Source organism: Oryctolagus cuniculus, chromosome 1 (assembly GCF_964237555.1).
Source record: "Oryctolagus cuniculus chromosome 1, mOryCun1.1, whole genome shotgun sequence".
NCBI lineage: Eukaryota > Metazoa > Chordata > Mammalia > Lagomorpha > Leporidae > Oryctolagus > Oryctolagus cuniculus.
The window spans coordinates 20,242,853-20,266,857 of NC_091432.1; the positions used below are offsets into that span (position 1 = coordinate 20,242,853).

The 24,005-nt window shown below is 63.9% G+C and overlaps 1 protein-coding gene across 2 annotated transcripts; it reads left to right on the forward strand.

Annotated features, from left to right (window-relative positions):
* Positions 1-4,880: 4,880 nt before the first annotated feature.
* On the forward strand, positions 4,881-18,540 carry CHST1 (carbohydrate sulfotransferase 1). Of its 2 annotated transcripts, none has more exons than XM_002709072.5 (4): positions 4,881-5,321; positions 15,480-15,663; positions 16,067-16,166; positions 16,907-18,540. In XM_002709072.5, the coding sequence occupies exon 4, from the start codon at positions 16,949-16,951 to the stop codon at positions 18,182-18,184; it is 1,236 nt and encodes a 411-aa protein (XP_002709118.1). In that variant the 5' UTR covers positions 4,881-5,321; positions 15,480-15,663; positions 16,067-16,166; positions 16,907-16,948; the 3' UTR covers positions 18,185-18,540. The 2 variants fall into 2 exon arrangements, with proteins under 2 accessions (XP_002709118.1, XP_051708590.1); XM_051852630.2 differs by having other exon boundaries at positions 15,589-15,663.
* Positions 18,541-24,005: the final 5,465 nt, after the last annotated feature.

Consider the following 24,005-nt stretch of genomic DNA (forward strand, 5'->3'; position numbering starts at 1 on the left):
CTCCGGCACCCAGTGTCTCAGGATCTGCCCTGGTGCCAGCTGTGGGGGGGGGGCAGGAGGGAAGAACCTGCCTAAGACCCACTGGGGCAGGTGTGGCACTGGCCAGGGAGGGTCGGCTTCTGTGCGGGACCCTGGCTGAGGGGACGGCCACAGCCTGGACTTGACCGTGGGGTTTCCTCCGCCCCTCCTCCCCTGGAGAACCCGGGCAAGCTCCGGGATGTATCACGGGAGACCAGAGGAGAGGAGAGGAGCCTGGGGATGGCCATGGCCAAGGCCCAGGTCTCCCCCACGCCTGCCTTTCTCCCCTGCAAGGCCCAGGAAGCCCACGGCCCCACAGTGGCTGCTGAGGGCTGGGCGGCTGATGTGTCCTGCAGGGGGCGTCGCAGACAAGGATGCGAGTCGGGGCCTGGCTCCTTACTGCAGCTAATCTCGGCTTCCTCCGGTTCAGCAGGGTTTGCTGGCGTGCCCTCATTGCCCTGGGGGCTTTTGTTTTGTAAGTAGAGCAGGAAGGGTTCCTTCTGTCTCTGGGCAGAGAGAGAGAGAGAGAGAGAGGGAAGAGGCAATGGTGCGGGTCTTTGGTCTCAGCAGGGATTCGAGGCCTGGGCTGAGGGTTGCGGCCGTCAGCAGGACACACTGGCTGCAAAGGTCTTAAGAGAGCACAGGGCCCAGCCCCAGGGTTCCGGTGTCAGTGAAGAGATCACTCTAGCAGCCCAAGGACTCGGGCTGTGGGTGCACCAGGAGCCCCCGGCCTGGCCAAGGACCCTAATTAGGGAGGCCTGGCAAGGCAGGGGGGCACTCCTGTGTGTGTGTGTGTGTGTGTTTTAAGATTTATTTGGAAGGCAGTGACGGAGAGAGAGAGAGACAGACAGACAGACAGGTCTTCCATCTGCTGGTTCACTTCTCAAATGGTTACAGTAAACGGGGCTGGGCCAGACCCAATCCAAGAGCCTGGAGCTTCATCCGGGTCTCCTGCCTGGATGGCAGGGGTCCGAGCACCTGGACCATCCTCTGCTGCTTCCCCAGGTCATTAGCAGGGAGCCAGATCGGAAGTGGAGCAGCCGGGACTCGAACTCGGTGCGTGCGCAGCTGAACTCGCTATGCCACAACACCATGGTGCGGTGGGCGTTCTTTGAAATGGACCTTTGGCCTCTGGCAGTTTTGAGGGCCAGAGCGGAGGACATGACCGATGAGCAGGGCTGCCTGCCAGAGACAGGGGTACCCAGGAGGCCCCATGGCTGGCGGAGTGAGGGAGCTTTCCAAGGGGCTTCAGCCGGAGGAGCTGATGGGTTTTCATGCTGATACGGACTCTCAGGAAGCTGGCACAGCCTGGCACCGCCCAGTGGCCTTAGGGGTCAGAGCTGGGCTGGCCCCGGGTGTGGGGACGCCCTGTGGCCAGCCCGAGGCAAGGCGGTGGGATTCTCAGGTTACTGCCGCCACTGAGAGGTTCGGATCCCCCGACTTCGCCCAGAAGAGGGCAGAGTTGAGGCAGACGCGGTGAGGAGAGGCCTGGTCGCCCCAAAGCTGCAGACTCAGCGGGAGGTTCAGTGTGTTTCCTGCGTGGCCGTGGGTGACCGCACAGCCCAGGCGGGCCGCAGTTGGCTCACCAGCATGCCTTGGGCGGACTTCCCGGGCAGCAACAGTGGGCCTGCCTCTACCTAGCCGCCCCCCCCCTCCAAATTATCTTTTAGTTCTCTTTGTCCACAAACTTTTAAGAAAGTTTCATTTACTTGAAAGACAGAATGAGAGAGAGAGAGAGAGCAAGCGCGCGAGAGCGAGCTGGGGCTGGGCCAAACGAAAGCCAGGAGCCCAGGACTCCATCTCGGCCCCCACGTGGGTGTAGGGGCCCAAGCACTTGCGTCATCTTCTGCCATCTTCTCCCCAGGCACATTAGCAGGGGGCTGGAACAGAAGCAGAGACAGCACCGGATCCCAGGCACCCCCATCCGGGATGCGGGTCCCCCAAGCCGCAGCTTCACCTGCGGCCGCCACAACACCTGTCCCTGCCCAGGAGCTGCTGGTTGGGACTTTCTGGACAGGCGCCGTGGGCTCCTGAGTGGGGAGTCTGGGAGAGCCAGTTGCCACGGCCCAAGCGCTCGCCGCCTTGTCAGCAGGCCCCGTGAGACATGGGAAATTGAGGATCGCAGCTGCAGATCTTAAATCAAAGCCCAGGGCATCAATCTCCCAGAACAGACTGAAATAACAAGGTGGGTGGCACAGGCCGCCACGGCACGGACAGCTGCAAGGTATTAAGCAGCGACACTCGCCAGCCCCCAGGTCCCCCAGCAAACCTCCCAGTCCCCCCAAGGACCCGCGAGCTGATGGGTGAAGAGGGAGCGACCCTAGCAGGGGGCGTCCTGCCACCGGCCACCGCCCTCCCTGGCCTGCCTGTCGCCCTGCCTGTCCCTGCCGGCACCTCCCTGGTTAGGCAGCTGGGCACTCCCTGGGCTCTGCACACCTGGGCAAGGCGTGCCTCCCCCTTGACTCTCAGCTTCCTCATCTGTGAAATGGAAACAGCAGTACTGCCTTCGTGGCGTTCAACAAAACCAATCCCCAGGAAAGCAAACAACGCAGTGCCTGGCACATGGTAAGACCCCCAAACACAAGCCATTCATCTCCTTACTGTCTCACGAATAAGCCCCGTCCAGGTACTGTGCATCCCTGAAACCTTAGCCAGCTCCCTCTTCCTCCAGGAAGCCCTCCCAGAATGACTCTCCAAGGTTCCACCTTCCTGTGGCTCCCAAGGGTGCATTATAATAACAATTGCCCCTGCTTCAGTTACCTTGCTTCCGCCCGGCACCTGCCACAGCACAGTGCCTCCAGCAGTTTGTGTCTACGAAACGCCACACTGGCCCAGTGGGAGACTCCAGGAAACTGGGAACAGAATCCTAGTGTTCCTGAGACCGGGTCTTTTGTCCATTTTTAGACTCTAAATGTTCTTTAAACAACAACAACACCCAACAACAGCCCTCCGGATCCCACTCATGTTTGCATTACGACCGCACCAAGCTCTCTGTGTCAGCCCGGTGCACATTTCCCTCCTCTCTGCCCAAAATACACCCGGATCTGGGAAAGCAGGCGTGGATCCACATAGGGAACGCGCTCTCTCAACCGCTCCGATTCTGCAGGCTGACGGCGTGGGCCAGGATTAGCTCTGGGTGACAGGGAAGGTTCTGGTAGCTCAGCCCCCCACCCCACCCCCCTGGGGGGGCAACAGGAGCTCGGTTTTCCAGGGAGGTGTGCGTGGGGGGAGAGAATTGGAGAGCAAGCAGTCTAGACGGCCGTGGCCCTTGGTGTCCCCAGAACAGCGCCACCCACTGGGGGCAGGTGGTGAAACAGCTCCAGCCGCCTTGGAGCCAAGGGTGGGGGCCGGAGGCAGAGGCCCCTGTGAGCCACTGCCTGATGATGCTGGGCCCGCGGCTTCGGGTGCGGTGGGGTGGGGGTTATAATTATGACTTTGCAGTCTTGACCAAGATCAAGGGCCATTTGGTCTGGTGTGACTCTTGGGTTAGAGGCTTCGTGCCACCTGGTTCTCTGGGGACTTTCTTGATAATCCGAGTCTCTCCTCCTGGTCACTGACAGCTCTGTCCTGGCTGCTCCAAACCCCCACCAGCCAGATTATACCCATGTTGCAAACATCTGGTGCTCGCCGCAGCCCGCCCCACGAGGTGAGCACTGGGTTCTCCATCTTCTGTGTGCGGGTACCAAGGCACAGAGAGGTTGCCTGGCGCACACAGTCACACAGCAAACCCTTGGCAGGCTGGCCTCACCCCGATCTGCTGTGTGAGGTGGGGCGGCAGCCACCTTCCCAGACCTTGGTGAGGGTCTGAGGATGCTCCTGGAGGTGTCCAGCCGTCCATCGCCCTGCTGCCCCCGCCCCCCGCCCCTGCCCCTTTCTGGAACCATGGAGAAGCTTCAGCTGGAATTCATTGGGGGAGGATTCAGAGATGGGCTCTGATGCAAGCGGACTGTGCCCCGGGGCCTCAGAAGGTGATCACTGGGTCTCAGGTGGGGAGGTCAGAGGGTCAGCCAGCCAAACACCTGCCCCTTCCCGGGATGACCCAACAGGCCCAGGAGCCGCCAGCCTGGGTCACCCTGAACCTTAATGGCAGGGCTGGGACTCCCCGCCATTTGGAAGGCACATCACCCTGGGCGGCTGATCACAAGATCACTCAAGGCCCATCCCTGATCTCCTCCACGCACTGGGAGAGCTGGGGCACCCGTTTGCCTTGTCCCCAACCAGTCCCTGGTGTCCATGTGGCCAGCCCTGGGAGCTGCTCAGTCCGGGGCGCTCTGCAGGGGGTCTCCCTCCTCCCGGTGGCAGTGGCTCTGCAGTGCCGGCCGCGGGCGCCTAGGGAGCAGGTGGGCGCGGGTCCTTCAGCAAACCAAGCCACCGCTCCCCAGGGCCACCCTGGACCCCGCTCCCCAGGAGGGACCACTGAGAAGTAAAGGGGCGGGGCGGGGCTTGGCTATTGGCACCCAAAGGTGGTGGGCTGCGGGCAGGGGGCCTCGAGTCCTGCCCTGGCACTGGCAGAGGACGCGTGGGTCCCGGGCCGGACTTCGGGGGCGGGGTCGTGGGCAGTACTAAGAGCAGCGCCCTCGGGCTGGGGGAAGCAGGGCACTGGCACAGGGGCCGGCGCGCGGCCTGCGTCCTAGCCCGCAGGCAGCCCCAGCCGGGGGGCGTGGCTCCGCGGCCCCCAGCTCCGCGGTGGGCGGGGGTTGGCACCGGCGGCGGCCTGCGGAGCGGGTGTCCCGAGCGCTCGCGGCCGGCGCGGCGCGGGGCGCGGGAGGGCGCGCGGCGAAGGGGTGGGGAGGGGCAGGGGGCGGGCGGCAGCCGAGGGGCGGGCGGCTCTGGGGGTGGAGTCGGGGCCGCAGCGCCCGCTGCTCGCTCGGCGCTGAAGCCGCCGCCGCCGCCGCTGCCGCTGCCGCTGCTGCTCTCGGCTCGGGGACCGAGGCGGGCGCTCCGCGAGGCTCCGGCGCCTGCGGCTGCTGCTCTGCTCCCGCGCCCGGGGCTGCGAGGCCCTGGGTCCCTGGCCCCGGCTCCCATCACCCCTCGGGTCCCCGCGTCCCGGTCCCCGGAGGACGAACTCGGCTGCTCGAGCCGCCCGGGGCTCGCGCCCCCAGGCCATGAAGAGGGGCCCGTGAGGGGCGCGCGGAGGCAGAGGAAGAGCAGGGAGGCGGGAGGCCGAGGAGGAGGGCGCGGGAGGCGGAGGATGCCGCCGCCGCCGCCGCCGCTGCCCGCGGGCCCCCGGCGAGCCTGACTCCAGACCCGAGGATGGAGCCGGCGCTGGGCGCCGCAGCGGCTCCCGGCGCGCCCCCGACCAGGTATCTGCCGGCCCGCCGGGCCCCGGGGCGGGCGGGCGCGGACTCCGCTGCAGCTGCCGGGAGGGGCGCGGGCGCGGGCGCGGTGGGAGCCGCCCCTCGGCTCGGGGACGGTCGCCAGCGGCGGTGTGCCGAGGGCGGGGGCGGGGGCCGGCGGCGTGCTGGCCTGGCCACAGGCGGGGCTGCCAGGGTCGGTGGCCGGAGCGCCCCGCGATCGTAGCGGACAACCCCCCCACCCCGCCGCCGCCGCGCGCACGCCGCTGTGGGGAGGGCGGCAAAGTTGAGAGGCGCGGCGCTCCCTGGGCCGCCGAGCGCACTCGGGAGCTGCCTCGGGCTCACCGTCCCATAATCTGCCCGGCTCGGGCTGCCCAGGTGCCTCCAGACCCCAAGCCCGCACCAACTTTCCCAACCCGGGCTGCACCGGCAGGCAGGGGACCGCCCCCTGCTCCGGGCCCTGGCCCCGCATCTGCACCCACCGCGCGGCCAGGATCCGGGCTCCTGTGGGGCCGGGGCCGCTGGATGGCGCAGAGCCCCCCGCGGGAAGCCCTAGCGACCCTCCCGCTGTCCTGTGGGTAGGATCGGGGGAGGGGTGGCAGCTCCTCCCAGGCTCCAGGGACCCGCGCATGCCTTCGCAGTCAAGCTCAGAGTAGGGGGGTGCTAGGGCTTCAAAGGCCAAGCTGCCCGAGAAAGCAGAGAGAGAGGCCAGGGTCCGCTCAGGCGGCGCCCGGGCCTGATTGCAGTGCCCTCGTGTGCCCCCGCCCCCTAGCCGGCCGCCCTATGGCGGTGCGGCTGCCTCAGCCCGGCGCTGGCTTCCTCCAGTCGGACTTGAAATGCCCTAGGAAGGGCCGACCCCGGGGTCCAGGAGCCCGAGGAAGGGCTCAGGCCACTGACCTGCAGCTGGAGGCTGGGGTGGGGTGGGGGGCTGTCCAGTCTAGAAGGGAAATCCACCCCAGTGTTTCCTGGGGGGCCCTGGCATGGGCGCGCGGGCAGCCCCCTGGCTGGGAAGGTGGCTGTTTTTGCAAAGCCACGGGAACCGGTAGGTGTTAGGAGGCAAGCAGGTGGGACCGAGGGTCCGCAGCAGCCAGCAGGGATCCCTCCACCCTGGGCAGGCTCAGGTGGAGGGCGTACCTGGGCGGCCAGTGCGCAGCCGGTGACACGCACAGGCGTCACCATGACCCTGTTTCTCTTCCAAAGTGCTTTTCAGCGTTATGACTCACACACACCGGATTCGCCAGGGAGGTATCAAGCTTCCCACCTATTCTGTTCCTCACCCTCTTGGGTCTTCAGGGAGCTGCTGGGGAAAGGAGGGGGTGGACTTGCCCTTGGCCTTGAGAGGCCAGAAGCCCAGCACTGCAAACTTTCCTTTCGCCGCGGTGTTCCTTGCTCCTGGCTGCTCCTGGTGGGTCAAGGACCAAGGCTGGCCCCGCCACGGAGTGGGGGTGGGGAGGGGCTTATCCCCAGCCCTGCACAGCCCCCCCGCTAGAATCCGTCTCTCCCTCTTCGAGCCGTAGGTGCAGAACCTTTGGCTAGAGATTTCTTCCTCGGCCTCTGAAGTCAAGTTCTTCCCACAGACAGCTCCCCCGGCCCCCAGCCCCAGCCCCTTGAGCTTCTCTGCTCTGTGTAGGCCCCTCGAGGAAAGAGGGGTGTAGATGCCCCTGCCCACCCCATCCCCCACTCCAGCCCAGAGGGCCCCAGCTCCAGAGGCAGGGGTGCTGATGGCACTGACGTTGGGGGGGGTGTCAGGTACCGGAGGGGCCCACCTGCGCTTGGGCGGTCTGTTAGAGGGGAGGGAGGTGGGCAGGTGCTAGGCTAGGCCCTCACCCCAGGGTGTGTGACCCCACCCCCCGGTTCCCCAGGCCCCCTCGCTCGCCCCCTGTGAGCCTCTCTTCACTTTCCCAACTCCGCTCTGCATCGAGCAGGGAGTGAGCATTGATATTCATAATCTGGTTCAGAGAAGGTCCCGAAGCCCTGAGTCACTGTATGGTTGCCATGGAAACAGACTTGTTCGGAGGACTCAGCGTAGCTCGGCGATGGGGTGGGGTGGGGGTGGGGGAACCATATAGTACAATCCGGCTCCACAAGTGCGGCAGAGTGAGAAAAGGCGCCGCGGGCCGGGCTCCTGGCTCCCTCCGCCCCCCCCCCCGCCCCCTGCCAGAGCGCCCCCCTCAGAGCCCGGGGCCCAGCAGCCCCCGCCCTCTGCAGGCTGCCGCTTCTCCTGCTGCCTGGGTGCCAAGGCTCCCGGGTGCCTCCGTTTCCTCCTCTGTCTGTCAAGTGGGGAGCAGGCGAGCGCCCAGCTTGCACTGCTGTGAAGGTCAAGTGCATTACTGTTGGGAACAGCAGCAAGTGGTTCGCTTCGCGCCCTCCTTGTTAAAGGATTGGAAGAAACTCCCTTGTGTGTTCACGTGTCCTGGCCACCACCCTCCCGGCCCAGCAGGTGGTCCCGCCACCCGCCTGGGCTGTTCTACCCTGCAGCCCCTTCCCCAGCCGGCCACCCATTTCTTCCCATTGAGAATCTCTGTCTGGTTGCCAGGGCCCCGCAGGGCGCCAGGCAGCCCTGCCTCTTACCCAGAGCCCACTTGTCCACGAGCCTTAAGGGAGCAAAGCACCAGGTGCCAGGTGGCTCTCCTGCCTCAGCCCTCTGCGTCACTGTCGGCCCTGCAGCCTCTTGGGTGGAGACGGGGTTCCCCCTGATGGACAGAAGGGGGTGGGGAGGGACGGCCCACCTCCCCAGATCCTGCAGACGCTGGTTCACCCGCCTGGAGAAGCAGCTGCCTCCGGTGGGTGATCAGCCAACGCACCATTAAGAACTCCCCCGAAGGCTGACAGACCCTTCCTTCCCCCCAGGTCAGAACCTCTACTGGCCAAGAGCTGCCAGAGGGCCCTGCTCCCCGGGCAGGCTTAGGGCCCGAGCCCATCACCAGCTCACTGCTAGGGTCCAGCCCAGCCAGCTGGGGCCGGAGCAGGGCTTACCCCGGGGAGATTGGGGGGTGGGGAGCAGTGATGGCTCAGCGCCCTCCACCCTGCCTGCTGTCAGTCTCCCGCCAAGGGTCTTTCCCACTCTCCCTGCACCGCCTTTGCTGTCCTCATTGGTGTTGGGAACACCTTCTGATTTAACATCCTCTGCAGATTTCATTTACGGGCTGTTTACTCCCTTGCTTGGGATCGTTAATGAAGATGTTGGGTGAGATGGGACCCAGGCCTGGGGCTCGGCCGCCCTGCCCCCACTCTGGGACTCCTCCCTGCCCTCCCCTTCCCCCTGGGCGCCCCACCTCCGAGCCCAACTCCCCCACACCTCCAGGGACCTGCCCCCTTCTGCTTTCAAGCCTCCCGACAAGCGCTTAGGGCCAAGTCTGTTTGAATTAATTTTGTAAGATTACTCGAGGCGCTGTATCAACTGCTCTGCTAAAAATCAAGATATATCACCCTGCCTGCATTTCCTTCATCCGCCAGTCTTGTAATTCTATCAAGAAAGCTATCACGTTTGTCAGGCATGATTTGTTCTTTATAAATCCCCACGGTGCCGCGCAGGGGCACGGGGCGCCCGAGTGGTTCTAAACGTTTAGAGATTCCCTCTTCGTGTCTGCTCTGCAAGGCGTCCCCAACTCCGGGCTGGGGTCTCGGCCCCTCTCTGGGGTCTCTGCTGGTATCTGCTGATGGTTTCGGAACACCTCGCCCCACTGAGTCCCTGCGGGATGCTGGGGACCACAGCTGGGGAGAGCCTGGTGCTGGCCTACGGGGCCCGTGCCCAGCAGGTGTAAATGCACAGGTCCCAGTGCCGGAGTGATCACCGAGCGAGCGCCAGCACCATTCTAAGGGCTGTATGTGTGTGGTCTCCTTGAAGCCTCTCAACTGCCCTGGGAGGCGGGGGTGGCCTCCCCTCCCTGGGTGCCTGCCACTCAGAGAGGGCGGGGCTTCCCGGGACTGGGCATGGCCACACTGGGCTCAGATATTTCAGGTGTCTGTACAGGGCCAGCAGCACCCCACGGGAGGTGGTGCAGAGGACTTAGGGGTCAGAGTGGGAAAAGAAAGGGGAACGCCTCAGGGGAGCGCTCTGGCTCGCCAGTGCCCTGTGACCGGGACTCAGGTCTGTGCCCTGGCCCTGCCGAGCTGGGTGAGCAAGCCGCTGACCCCTCTGGGCCCTGGGCCCTCACCGTTCCCCAGGCTCGTGATGCGGGACAGGTGGACGCCTCAGCGTCATGGGAGCCACGTGCCCGATGGGTGGGGCTGCGGCTCTCCGTGAGACATCACCCTCGGGAGGAAGGGGTGACAGGGTGACAGGGTGAGTGCTGGTGCAGGGGACCAGCGGTGGGCTAGTGATGAGCTCTGGGGTAGGGAGCAGGGGCCCCTTATCTGGGCTCTGAGCCCTGTGCTGTGCCCGACGGTAGCTACTCTCAGGGCAGGTGGGAGCCAACACCTGCTTTGATGTCTTCTTGGCTGCATGGCCTTTGGGTGTAGCGTGCTCCTGGGTCATAAAGCCCCTCCAACGTCCGTCAGCCTGCCTCCCCCAGGCCCCAGGTCCCTGAGTGGGACAGACAGTATTGGGGCTCTTACTGGTCAGGGTAAGACCTGCCGTGAGGGTCTTCGATCCTGCCCTCCAGCTGGGGAGGGGGCCTCCCGGGAAGCGGGGGCTGGCACAGACCCTTGGAGGGGCCAGGGGGCCCCTACCCTCAGGAACTTGATGAGCCACTGTCTAGGAAGGCAATCTCTGATCTCCCCTGGGGCACTGTTCCAGCTGCCCCCCAACCCATGTGGATTTTTATTTGTTTACTTAGTTTATGAGAGAGAGAGAGAGAGAGAGGTTTGGTTCACTTCCCAAATGCTTTCAACAGCCAGGGCCAGGATGAAGCCTGGAGCCAGGAACCCAACCCAGGTCTTCCTTGTGAGTGGGGGGATCCCAGCCCCTTGAGCCATCCCCTGCCGTCCCCTTGGGCGGGAGTTAACCGGAGGCTGGGATCAGGAACAGAGTAGGGACTTCCCTAGGCAGTGTGGGTGACCCTCGTGGCAGCTTACCCCTTGTCCCACTTGCCTGTCCCTCCACCCCCACCCCAGCCCTCTGGGCCCCATGGGGCCAGTTGGGGCTCCTGCAGGTGGCCGGAGACGGAGACGGAGACGGCTGGCTCCTTCCCCCAGCGGCTCAGCCACAGCTGAGCTCGGGCTCCTGTTGATGTTTTCCCATCCTGGAAGCTGGGAGGATGGGACGAGGCCCCGGTGTCCAGGGGGTGGGGCCTCGGCTGTGACTGTGGCTGCGGGGTGGGTGGTGGTGGTGAGGGGGAGACAGGAAACCGGGGCTTTTCCGCCCAGCATCGGGGCAGGAGCGTCCCGCCTACCGCAGGCCAGGCTGAGACAGAGAACCAGGGCCTATGACTCATCTCTCCCTGAGAGGAGCTGGGCACACTGGGGCCTTGTGCGGGGGCCAGCAGGTCAGACACTCGCCCCCGCGTCGGGGGCGGGGCAGGTGGGGGGGCAGGACGGGGAGGGTCTCCAGCACACAGCAGGGAGTGGCCCCAGTGGAGGAGCCTGTGGCATGGGTTCCAGCCTCTCCAAACACTGCCAGGGCTGGTATGGCCTGTTGGGGGCCTCCAGCAGTCTCTGCACCCCCCCCAGGGACACTTGAACCCAGTGCCTGTGGGTAATGTCCCAGGGATGCTTGAGAGACCCAGGGGTGTCCCCAGGGCCATCGCGCGTGGACACTGGAGACAGCAGAGCTTGGAGAGGCGGCTGGCAGCTGTGCTGATGGCCAAGCCACTGAAAGGGTCACTGGGTGCTGGTCTTGGAACCCAGTGGCCAGCAGGTGCCTGCTGGGCGTGCGCGGCCTGCACATGCATGCATTCACTCGTCTCGGCCTCATGCCCACCCCAGGAGCTCGATGCTGTCGCAGCCCCATTGCCTGGGAGAAGTCGGCGCCCCCTGCAGGCGCCCGAGGGAGGCCCCGGTCCTGCCCCTGGGGTCTGGGGCTGGGCTCTGAGGTTCCGCAAATGCGGGGTTGGGTGTCAGGCAGGTTCTGCGGGGGGATGGGCCAGCCACCTCCCAGTGCTTCAGGGTGAGGGGGGCGTGACCCCGGAGAGAAGTTCCAGGCTCCCCTGGGGGCCGACCACATCACATCATCCCTCCCCCGCCCCTCCGAGAAGGATGCTTTGGGGTACAGCCCCATGAAGTCTGTCCTGGGTTTTAGTGGGCGTGACCTCTTGGGGGCACAGCCCACAGTGGGATGCACACAGGGCTCTCCAAGAGACCCCTTGGAACTGCTGGGCTGGATGGAGTGTCTGGGACAGCCACGCCTCTCTGGAGCTGATGCTGCTTTCTCCCCGCGCTGGTCCCACCTGCACCCTGTGGTGCACCTGCACAGGTGGCCCGGTTCAAGGGCAAAGGCAGGGACAGTGGCCTTTGGGGCTTTGGAAATGGGGGAGGAGATGGCTCACCGGGCCGGGCCCTGGGGACAAGATGGGGGTGCAGTGAGGTGCCAGGGCCTCCTCCTGTGATCAGCCATCCCTCCAGCTCTCGAGTGGGGTGGCTTCTCGGTGTGCCCCAAGTTCATAAACTCCACTGACTCCAAAAGCCAGAATGAGCGGCCCCTCCCTCCTGGGCCTGGCCCCGAGGTGGCTGACGCACAGGTGTATGTACGCATATAGGTTCACGCCCCCTCTGAGCTCAGAAGGGGTGCAGGCCGGCACCCGGTGCGTCTGGCCCTCTCTTTGTAAACATCAGTCATCCTGCATCTTGGCTGGTGGTTCCTGGCCTGACCCGCTCGGTTCCGCGATGTCCCCGGGCAGGCACGAGGCCCAGCACGACGCCGCGGCGAACCCTCTGGGACGGAAGGGACGCCCAAGCCTTGGCTTCAGAGCTCCAGGGAGCTTCTAGATCACGCGTGTAAAATCGTGGCCGCCGACAGCGTCTTCTGGGAAGAGGGTTTGTGTTTCTAAGGAGACTGTGGTCTGGAAAACGAAAGGAGCCACAGCCCCGGGCCGCTTGGGATTTTTCAGGAGGCGAAGGGCGCCCCGGGCAGAAGGCAGAGTCCCTGGGTTCCTGGGCCCCGCGGGGAGGGCCGAGGGCAGCCGCAGACGGGGAAGGGGCGCATGCGCGGTGGGGGCAGAGATGCCCAGCTCTGATTTCTTCCCGATGACCGGGTTTCCTGTGCCCAGGAGGGTCCCCTGTGTGCCATGAGGGTGGCTCTGACCAACAGGAGGAGGGAGCATGGGGACTTCTGGGATTCAGGCATCTCTGTGCTCAGCTCTCAGGTCCCTGGACCTATGGAGAAACCCCAGAGGCCAGAGGCCGGGTCCGAGGTCGCCAGCCCCGGGAAAGGCAGAGGCCTTGGGCTGTTCTGCCGACGGGACCCTGGAGGCGGCGAGGCCTCCTGTTGCTGCTTGCTGCAGCTGAGCCGGGGTGGGGGGTGGGGGTGGCACACGGTGGCGCCGAGGGCCTCACACCTCACTGCATCTGGCAACCTCACCTCCCGCGGGCCGGGTCCGCGCTGCAGCGAAGCGAGGCGAGGAGGCTGCGCTGCCGGAGACGGCCACTGGAGGGCAGCAGGAAGGCCACTGCAGTGGCTCAGCGGAGGACGCTGTCCCTGGGGACAGAGGGCGGGGAGGGGGCGGGAGGAAGGGGGTGGGGCAGATTTCACTGTTAGATTCAGATCCGTGGGCTGCGGGATGGCTTGGCGCAGGAGCGCTTCCCCCAGGCAAGATGCAAGGCGAAGCTATGAATTGGCTGCTGAGTGGTAACAACTAATTAGTCCTCGCAGCGCCCTCGTTAAAATTCTCCCTCTTTTGCATGGAAGGCAGGAGCCCAGGTCCCACAGCCGGGAACTGCTTGGACTGGGATGCTCAGGGCTGGTCCCAGAGCCCAAGTGTCAACCACGAGCGCTCCACATCTGGAAGCTTATGGGAAATGGAATTGAAAGTTAAGTTTGTGTCTTTTCTGAAACCCACGCCCAGGAGAGAGCTTCAGACAGTGCATGGAGATTGCGTATGAGGAAAAAACCGTGCATGGACTTCAGAAAAACTTTGTGCACCAAAACGCACGGATCTTTTCATTCCATTTCCCCCCTGCAGAGTGTTTGAAGCCCCCTCCTAGCTGGGGAATCACCCAGGGGCGCTCGCCTGCTGAGTGCCACAGCCAGGGGCCAGGGCTCCGGCCTGAGCTCCCAGCTCTGAATCACAGCTTCCGATGTGGGCGAGGCCCACCTTGGGCCCGGGCCTTGCACTTGGCCTCTGCTGCAGTTCGACCTTGCTCCGCGTTATCTCCCCTGTCTTCCAGCCGAAACGACAGAGTCTGGGCTCCTGCATCCAGGGCCTGAGGTGGAGGGAGGCCGTGCCAGGGGCTTCTGGATGTCCCGGGAGGGACTCTGGGGGCCTCCCAGGCCATTGAGGACATCTGTGGCCAAGGGTCCCTAGGGAACAAGAGGACCTGGCCTGGGCGCCTTTGGTTTCCAGGACAGACGCCGGCCGCATACCAAGGACGCTTGGCCAGCCCTGGGCCCGGCTCTGCCAGGCTGGCAGGAGAGCAGGGCGATTTCCGGGGGAGCCTGCCTTCCCCCATCCTCCCATTCCCACGCCCTGGCCCTGCCCTCCCCTGGCCTTTGCCCAGCCCTGTCCTTGGTGCCCAGGCTGCGCCCGCTGAAGCCGAGTCTCGTGTCCGGGGGCTTCCACATTCAGTGACTCCTGACAGCCAAGCAACAGCCCCAGTCCGGCCTTCACTTTGGGTGGAGGTGGAGCGGGCCAGGCAGCGAGATGCCGCTTTGCAAAGAAAGTCCTGCGTGCATTCTGCTTTGGGAACTGGAATCCTCGCGTCGCAGCGAAGACTCCTTAGGGGTCCTGTTTCCTGCTCCGGTGGGGAGGGGAGGAGGGGGACAGGAGTGTATTTGGGGGCTGGATCCGTATTTCCTAGCACACTGCCAGGGCTGGGCTCCTGGCTCCACCCTTCCCCTGGGAGCTGAGCTGTGGAGAAGTTACTTAACTTGCAGCAACCTCAGTCTCCTTATCTGTAAAATGGGGCTGCAACAGCATCGAGCTCCTGGGGTGGGTGTGAGGCCGAGACGAGCGAATGCATACATGTGCAGGCCGTGCACTCCCAGCAGGCGCCTGCCGGCCAGCTAGGAAATGTCCATGAATGAACAGGCGCTGGTACTGATGGCTGCTCCTGTTTCTTTTAAGGCTGTCAGATCTGTCCCGGGCACCTGGGCAGATTGGCCGGCGGGAGTGGGTCAGGTTCCAAGTGGACAGGGCTTTCTCCCTGCACCATTGACAGGTTTCCTCAGACTCCAGACGGTGCCCCTGGGCGACCTGATGCCGCTTCCTGGATCCCTAGGTGGAGTCCTGCATTTTAAACAGCACATCCAGGCCCCAGAGCCGTGGCAGGCCCACTGTCAGCTCAGCCCAGACCCTGTGCCTGCCTCTTCCCGCTGAGCTGATGGTGTGGGGATCCGACCCGGAGGGACTCTGGCGTCTGCCCTGGCCTGCTTGCTTCTGCACACTGTCTTAGTGCTTGTGCCTCAGTTTACCCCATCTGAACAATGGGAATGCGGACCCTGACCTCCCAGTGGGGGTTGTAAGGTTGCCGGAAGTTGCGTGAGCTGAGCAGGGGGCAACTTGTTTCACCCCTCTAAAGACACGGGCCAGACAGCCAGGTGTGGCAAGAATACTCACAAAGCATATGAGCGCATGCCTCGGCCAGAGGGCGGGGGGAGGGGGCGGGCATGGCATCTGGGCACAGGTGGACTGGGGACATGATCTGAATGCACGCGTGAAGGCCAAGTACATTCTTCTTGCTAAAATGGTTTTGACGCCGTATTTATTTGAAAGGCAGAGAGAGAGAGAGAGAGAGAGAGAGAGAGAGAGAGATCTCCCATCCTCTGGTTCACTCCCCAAATGCCTGCAACAGTGGAGGCGGGCCAAAGCTGGGAGCCGGGAACTCGGTGTGGGTAGCTCACGTGGGTGGCAGGGGCTGCCTCCCAGGGCGCAGCAGCGGGAAGCTGGTGTTGGGAGTGGAGAGTCAGGGTTCCATCTTGATGGCACGTATCCCAGGTGCATCTTCACTGCTGTGCCACACGGCTGCCCTTAGGCCAACTGCGTTTAAGGTGGGACGGAGCACGGGTGCTGGGGAATCTACCAGGTGCAGGTTAAAGCAGGCACGTGGGCTCAGGCTGGTTCTCTCTGCTTCCAGAACAGGCTTCCAGAAGTGCTGGGCTGTGCCCTCGGCGCTGTAACTTCCGCTGTGCCCCGCGTGCCAAGGCCGGGAATGCGCCCTGGCCCACTGCTGCCTTGAGTTTCAGGTAGCTGCACTCCTCTGCCGTGTGCTTGGATGAAGACTGGCCCTCCAGAGCTGCCCGTGGACACGGAGGCCCGAGGTGAGCCCCCCGTCCTTGCCCACTTCGCCAGCCCTCCCCTGGTGGGTGGGGTGGGGGAGGGTCTCTCAGCAAGTTGCATATTGAAAGGCCAGGTTTCCTTCGCCGAGTTAGAATGCAGAAGCCACCTGGGCTGTGCTCGGGCCACCACAGGCCCTGGCGTGAGCAGAGACCCTGCCCTGAGGAGGTACAGGGCTGGGTGGGGTAGGCGAAGCGAGCTCAGGATGTGGGGGGCAGACTGCTGGGTGGGAGCTGGTGCTGGCTTAGCTGGGGCTGTGGAGTCAGTTCCACGTCTGGGTGGCTGGGTGGGTAGGCTCTGTGCGGGGAGTGGGGGGAGGGCAGACCCTGGGGCAGAGAGAGCCCAGCCTCACCCTGGAGACTCCACCTCTCCCTCTGTCTCCCACAGACTGTTGGCTGTGACGCTGCCGCGCAGGCTGGAACCAGTGGCCAGGCCCAGAGACGACGCTGGTGGCTGCAGACCGGCTGGCTCAGAGCGCTCCCTCTTAGTAAGTGGCTGACTCTCCTGTGTTAGCTGAGTGGCCTCCCCTGGGACATGGCAGGATGCTCAGGTTGGCTCCTTGCCCCGGGCCCTTGGCACCCCTTGCCCCCTCCTTCCCTGCTGCCCCTCCCATCCCCCAGAGGCAACAGGGGAGAGGGGTAGAGACCCTGGAGCCAGACCCTTGAGGACTCTGTGACCAGGGGCAGACCCTAGGTCCCAGGAAGGAACAGTCCCCAGCATCCCTGCGCCAGGCCGGTGCAGGAGCTCAGGGGCCCGCGCCTGGAGTAGTACAGCTGGCAGAGATGAACTGGTGCTGGCCACTCCTCAGCCCATGGGGCGCAGGTCCTTCCTGCACAGGGGCTTGGGCCAGGTGCACCTCGCCCCTTCCTCTCCCTGGCGGTGGACAGGGGACAGAGGCTTGGCAGTGCCGGCGCCAGCAGGTGGAGGGGGAAGGAGCCGCTGGCAGGGGCAGGGCGGGAGGGCAGTCACAGGGCAGGGCTGAGGTGTGGGGAGCTAGGCTTCCGTGCCGGGGTCCCCTCTGAGGAACTCAGAGCCTGTGAGTGAGGCCCTTGCAGCAAATGTAGGCAAAACCCCCGGGGGGAACAGGGCATCCGATGCGCAGCTTCCTGAGTGGTGGTTTCCTGCGGAAGCTGCCCAGGCGCCCCGGAGACCAGCGCTTGCCGGGGAGCGAGTGGGCGGTGCCCCGGCCGTTGCAGGCTCCTGACCGGCAGCCACCTGTGTCCACAGAACTCGTGCCGTGCAGAAGCAGCCCCATGAAGGTGCCCAGCCATGCAATGTTCCTGGAAGGCTGTCCTCCTCCTCGCCCTGGCCTCCATAGCCATCCAGTACACGGCCATCCGCACCTTCACTGCCAAGTCCTTCCACACGTGCCCGGGGCTGGCCGAGGCCGGGCTGGCCGAGCGGCTGTGCGAGGAAGGCCCCACCTTCCCCTACAACGCCTCCCGCAAGACCCACATCCTCATCCTGGCCACCACGCGCAGCGGCTCCTCCTTCGTGGGCCAGCTCTTCAACCAGCACCTGGACGTCTTCTACCTGTTCGAGCCCCTCTACCACGTGCAGAACACGCTCATCCCGCGCTTCACGCAGGGCAAGAGCGCGGCCGACCGGCGGGTCATGCTGGGCGCCAGCCGCGACCTGCTACGCAGTCTCTACGACTGTGACCTCTACTTCCTGGAGAACTACATCAAGCCGCCGCCCGTCAACCACACCACCGACCGCATCTTCCGGCGCGGCGCCAGCCGCGTGCTGTGCTCGCGCCCCGTGTGCGAGCCCCCGGGCTCCCCGGACCAGGTCCTGGAAGAGGGCGACTGCGTGCGCAAGTGCGGGCTGCTGAACCTCACCGTGGCCGCCGAGGCCTGCCGCGAGCGCAGCCACGTGGCCATCAAGACCGTGCGCGTGCCCGAGGTGAACGACCTGCGGGCTCTGGTCGAAGACCCGCGCCTGAACCTCAAGGTCATCCAGCTGGTGCGGGACCCGCGCGGCATCCTGGCGTCGCGCAGCGAGACCTTCCGCGACACCTACCGGCTGTGGCGCCTGTGGTACGGCACGGGCAGGCGGCCCTACAACCTGGACGTGACGCAGCTGACCACGGTGTGCGAGGACTTCTCCAACTCCGTGTCCACGGGCCTCACGCGGCCGCCCTGGCTCAAGGGCAAGTACATGCTGGTGCGCTACGAGGACCTGGCCCGGAACCCCATGAAGAAGACCGAGGAGATCTACGGGTTCCTGGGCATCCCCCTGGACGGCCACGTGGCCCGCTGGATCCAGAACAACACGCGGGGCGACCCCACGCTGGGCAAGCACAAGTACGGCACGGTGCGCAACTCGGCGGCCACGGCTGAGAAGTGGCGCTTCCGCCTCTCCTACGACATCGTGGCCTTCGCGCAGAACGCCTGCCGCCGCGTGCTGGCGCAGCTCGGCTACAGGGTGGCCGCCTCGGAGGAGGAGCTCAAGAACCCGGCGGTGAGCCTGGTGGAGGAGAGGGACTTCCGCCCGTTCTCGTGACGCGGGGCGCCGCGCCGCTAACTGTTGCCTTATCCCCTCCCCGTTTGTCTCTGAGATTTGCACTACGTCGCGGGCGGGGGCGGGGGCGGGGGCGGGGGGCAGTGGTCCCGGGGCGCACGCGGGCGGCGGCCATGTTTACAAGCTCCCGCCTCTCCCCTTCCCCTCCCCCTTCCCTCTCTCTCTCTCCCTTCTCTTCCTCCCTCTCTCCCTCTCCTCTCTCTCCCCCTCCCCCACTCCCTCTCCTCTCCCCTTCTCTCCCTTTCCCCTCTCCCCCTCCCCGCCTCGCCCTCCGTCTCCCTCTCTCCCCTCCCCCCTCCCTCTCTGCCCTCTCCTCCTCCCCCTCCCCTCTCTCCCCCTCCCTCTCCCCCTCCCTCCCTCTCTCCCTTGCCCTCTCTCTCTCCCCTCCCCCTCTCCTTCTCCCCCTCTCCCTCTCCCCCTCCCTCTCTTTCTCTTTCTCCCCCCACCCCCTCTCCCTCCTCACTCTTTCCCTCTCCCTCTCCCCCACCCCCTCTCCCCCCCACCCCCCACTCCCTCTCTCCCTTTCTCTCTCTCTCCTCCCTCTCCCTCCTCCTCCCTCCTCCTTCTCTCCTTCTCCCCTCCCCCTCTCCTCCCCTCACCCCTCCCTCTCTCCCTCTCCCTCCCCCCCTTACACACACACACACACACACACACACACGTGCGCTGTCCCCACGCGAGGAGAGGCGCCAGGCGTGCACTGGGCCCGGGGACTGCACTTCTGCCCTGTCTTCCTTCTCCGAGGCCAGCCCATGCTAACGAAAGGCGCCAGGGCCCCCTCCCTTAGGAGCCGCGGCCCCCACCCCCACGCCCGTGCCCCTCCCCCGCCTGCCCGCGCGTCCCCCACCCCCCGGCCGGCGGGTTTTTACTGTGAGGTGAACGTGGAACGTGTCCGTTTCTCCCAGTCTGTGGTGATGCCGTCTGTCTGAGTCTTGTGGCTGCCCCCCCCCCCCCACTGCGGGACCCGAGGAGGCTTACTGAATTTCTCATTGACCTTGGGGGTCCATTGGTGCAGATTCTTTGTGCCAAAAAGAAAAAGAGAAAAAAAAAAAACAGACAACAAAAAAACCGAGTGGGTCAGTTTGATAAATGAACATTGGAAATGCTTGATGTGTGTTTTCTGTAAATAAAAGTGCAATAATAATGATGGGTGTTCTGAATGGGCGGGCGCGGGCCTGGGGTGCTCCTGGCTTTGGGGAGGAGGTGGGGGTGGGAGTTCACTGCCAAGTCTGCCCTTCAGAACTCTGGTCCTCCTCGTAGCCCTTGACCCTCACTTTGAGTCCTGACTTCCCCTTGGTCCACCCAGACCAGAGATCCTGTAGCCAGGGCCCTTGCTCGAATTGCTTCGCTGTTGGTCTGGATGCCAAATGGGGCGACCCAGGGTGAGGCCCCTCCCTGTGCCCGGGACCAGCATAGCTGGGGCTGGGGTGGCCCAGGGCAGCGGCTGTGTCCGCGGGGACTGGTGTCCTGGTGTCTACACTGGCGGAGTTTCTGCCGCACTCCCAGCCTCTCTCCAGCCCAGCAGGGTCCGGCTGAGAGCACAGCTTCCCAGCTCTTAGCAGGATGGTGGGCGTGCCCGGTGGCCCCGGTCAGTCGGAAGTAGGGCTTCCTGAGGAAGCGTTACAGCAGAGCTTCCTCAAGCCAGCCTGTTTCCTTAATTTGTGGCTTTATTGTGGTCCAAACACACGGCCCATAACATGTGCCATCCTAACCATTTCTGAGTGCACGGTTGGTTAAAGCTGGGACAAAGCCGTGCACCCACAGTCGCCGGCTGTCTCCCCACCTGACTTCTTCTTGGATGCCTGGAGCTCTGCGTTCTCCCTCCCCCAGCCCCTGGCAACCACCAGCCCATAGCGCCAAGTACCCCCCCCCCCGCTCCTTAAGTGGCATCCTCCAGTGTTTATGCTTGTGTGCCCTGCGCACATCACTTGGCGCCGTGTCCTGGGGGCCCCTCTGTGCAGCATGGGTCACAATTTCCTTCCTTTTCAAAGCTGAATACTATTCCGTTGTATGGAAGGACCAGGCTTATCCATTCATCTCTTGCCGGACGCGGGTCGCTTCCGTGTTGGGCAGCTGTGCGTGACGCTGCTGTGAGCACAGGCGCACAAGTGTCTCTTGGGGTTTCTGGGTGTGGGCGCTGGCAATCCTATTGTTAGTTTCTTTGAGGAATTGCTGTGCTGTTTGAGCAGCTGCAGCATTTGACGTTTCCACTGGCAGGTGCACAAGGTTCCAACTTCCTGCATCCTCACCAACACCATTCTCGTCCGTTTCCTTTTCCTTCCTTCCACGCCTTCCTTGACGGTTGTCCTCGTGGGTACAAGGTAGAACAACAGGTGGTTTTCTTCTGTCCTTCCTTCATATGTGTGAGCTCTCTGGGCTGGGTATGGTGGCTCCCAGGGCCCTGGCTCTCTCTGTGCTGTTGCTGCTCCATCTTTCTAAGGTGTTGCTCTTGGCTTTATGGTCCAGGATGGCTTTGAGAAGGAGGAAGATGAGAAAGTGTGTGAGCAGAACCCTAAACCTGTGATCACTTGCACTCATATCTCATTGGCCAGAATCTGGTCACATTGTTTAGCCGCAAGGGAGGCTGGGAAATGTAGTCTTTTATCTTGGGCGGGCTGATGAGTCTAAGCCTTATCTCCCTGGCACCCATGTTTCTTTTCTGCACAAGGGAGACAGTATGAGTCCCAGCATCCTGCATCACACTTTGGAAAAGCCCTGGGCCTTTTCTTAGCTGCTGGGTCATAGCAGCTGCTTCTCCAGCGGCTGGGGACAAAGTCAGCTGGGAGTTGGCTTTGTGGCTTCCGCGTCTCAGCACCCTGACTGGCTGTCCTGGCTCCCAGGGAAGACCTGCTCCAACGGAGGCCACAGCGGCTGCCCCTTTCCCTGTTACAGGGGCCGGTGTCGCTGCCCTCGGCTCCCAAGCGGCTCCTCTCCCTTCCCCCTCTGACCTCTCTGCCTTGGGTTGGCCCTGAGCCACGGGCACACGTGTGTGCATATGCGTGTGCATGCGCGTGTTGGCTTCGTGTTGGGACTGGACCTCTGGCCTAGTTGGGGAGGAGCCCCCCCACCCCACCCCAGACCATCTTCCCCAGCCAAATGCCAAGGCAGGAGACTGATAGCATTGGCTGGGGGTATTATGGCCCCAGCATAGGCAGAGCGCCGTGCCCACAGGGTGTCCGTGCAGAGGCTGGGCTGAGCCTCGCACCACGAGGCCGCCACGGTGAACTGTGGGCTTGTTCCTCTTTAGGCCCCTGGTCTTGCGGCTTAGACGAGTAAGCAAGGAGCTCCCTAAGCGGTGCCTGCCCTGAGTCCTGGGGAGGTTGGGACTGGCCCCGTGGGGAGTGTGAGGGAGGCGCAGGTGCAAAGAGCACAGTGTGGAGAAGACAAGGGGGCATTTGTAGCCAGGTAGGCTGTGGCGAGGGTGGTGTGGCCAAGGCCAGGCCCTCTCAAGCTGGGACACTTTGCTGTTTCACCAAGGGGAGTTGAATCATCAAGGGGTTTATTTATAAGGCCCAAACCCACAAGATGGAATCACAAGCAAGAGGAAGGCTTGGCTGCTTTTAGTAGAAAGACCAAACTCTTACGGTGCTCTCGAAGTCCTGCTAGGTGCTGGCCGCCTCCAGCCTCGGGCCTCGTGCTGTGCCCAGCTCCTGCCCGCCCCACCCTCCCTGGTCGCCCGCCTTTCTTCGGAGTCCTTGACCACGCTGGGCTAGGTCGCTGAGCAACAGCCCCAGCTGTTCTCGCCATTGGCTGCTGTCCTGCCACACAGATGCTCAGTGCAGCCCTGTGGTTCGCTGCGGTCACTGGGCCACAGCTAGGGCCGAGGTACGCAGAGGGGCTGGAGGTTTGGAGCTTGCCCCTCCGTGCTGCCTCTTGGAACAGCCGTGAGAGGAAGCCCCGGGGAGCTTGCTGGAGAGTGGGAAGCCTGCAAGGTGGAGAAGCAGCTGCTGGGCCGCCAGTTCCCACTGCCATGAAGATGGCTGAGTGATGCCCAGCCAAGGGCGGCCACAGTCCTGCCCAGACCACCCGCGTGAGCCCAATCTCGTTTCTGGCCATAACGCTGTGGCTTGAAAAGATGGTTGAAAAATGATTGGTTTTTCTTTTCTTTCTGATTTATGCATTTTATTTGAAAAGGGGAGGGCGAGAGGGAGAGACCTTCTATCCACTCATTCACTCCCCAAGTGACCGCCACGGCCAGGGCTGGTCCAGGCCGATGCCAGGAACCTGGAGCTCCATCGGAAAAAAAAATGGTTGTTTTAAGCCAGTTGCTGAGTTTTGGAATGACTAGTCATGCGACAAAACCCGAGAGGCCCACACGCCATTCTCTACCCGTTTCTGGGCCTTTCTGTAGGCTTCCTGATGCTGGGCTTGTGTCTGTTCACCTCTCTCCCTGGCCAATGTCTGCTTGTCCTTGGGTCTCAGCCTCATTAGCAGCACTCCCTGGGTTTTAACCAGATGTGTTCGGTGATCCTGCTTATAGGCTCTACATAGCAGATTGCATAGCCCGTGTAGCCCAGTGATGCACCCTGAAAACCCTGCATCTGTGTCTTTCATAGCAGTTCACACAGTTGTAAGCACAGCTTTTATCACAGGCCCTGGCACATGGTGGGTATCCAGCAAACACCGGTGGGGTGGGTCCAAGAACGCACAGAACAGGTGCGCCCCATCTGATAACAGGGCTTCTTGGCCAGGGCCTGTGGAGGAGCCGGGTGACTCCTGAGACAGCCAAGGCCTTCCTGGGCTGTTGCTGGCACGTCCTAGGGGATGGAGCTGAGTGTCGCCCCAAGGATAGCTCTCCCACCCCGCAGTCAGCCGGGCTGGCTCCACACCCCAGCGTAGCTGCTCCCGTTTCTCTGTCCCAAGGCCCCCCACGGCTCTGCCCAGGCCGATTCTCAGAAGGAGAGGGGCAGGGAGCGGCTGTGTGCGGAGCAGACAACTTCCAGTAGTCACCCACCCCTTGCGCAGCTGTTTCCTGCCGACACACAGACACAGCTTTCTAGGCTGGAAGTGGTGGTCCGAGTCCCACGTAGGCAGCCACTGGCCCTGTCCCCAGCCTCCCAGCCCTTTTGTGTTGTGTGCAGGTGCTCAGGGCCTGGGGAGCGAGGGAGTCACTTCCTGGCCTTGCCACCTGACTCAGGGCCCCTTGCACCCCGTGGCTCTGGGTTCAGGTCCAGTCGCTCCTCTGCGTCGTGGGTTTCCGCTGTTTGTGTGCCCCCACCTGGCCACCCTTGTTCTGCTCCTCGCCGGCAACAGGCACTGGGGGCTTCCAGCCTCACTTCCCTGGGATCCCGGGGCGCTCACCGGGCCCTGCTTCCTGTCATGCCAGAGGGTATTGTCCAGGAGCAAACCTGCCCTTCCTGGTCCATCCGCTCCCTGGGAACACCACTCGCCAGCAAGGGCTTCTCGCAGCGGGAACGCCTTTCCCTGTGGGGAAGACGCAGATGTGGGGGAAGCACCTTCGCGCGGCCGGTGAGAAAACACAGCAGCTCCGCTTCCGCAGGCTGGAATCAAGTCCTCCTGGGCAGACCGCCCAGGCTCGGCCCACCAGGGAGACTACGCAGCCCTCGGCCGAGCGGTCGCTAGCGTGGGCTTTGGGTCTGTGTGTGGGTGCAGGGCGGGGGGATGAATGTCCAAGGCGGGGGTCCTGCTCAGGGCACACATGGGACACTGACCCAAGCCTTCCCTGAGCTCCAAGTGCTCCCAGCAGATCGTGGACTCTGCCCGCCTCGCCCACCTCCGCGTCTGGGCTGTGCACCTGCTGATGGTTTGTGATGGAGTCCGGCCCGACTTGGGAGCCACTGTGAGA

What these genes read in the sequence shown, in the direction of transcription:
- CHST1 (XM_002709072.5), top strand. Translation starts at nt 16,949, where the DNA reads ATGCAATGTTCCTGGAAGGCTGTCCTCCTCCTCGCCCTGGCCTCCATA.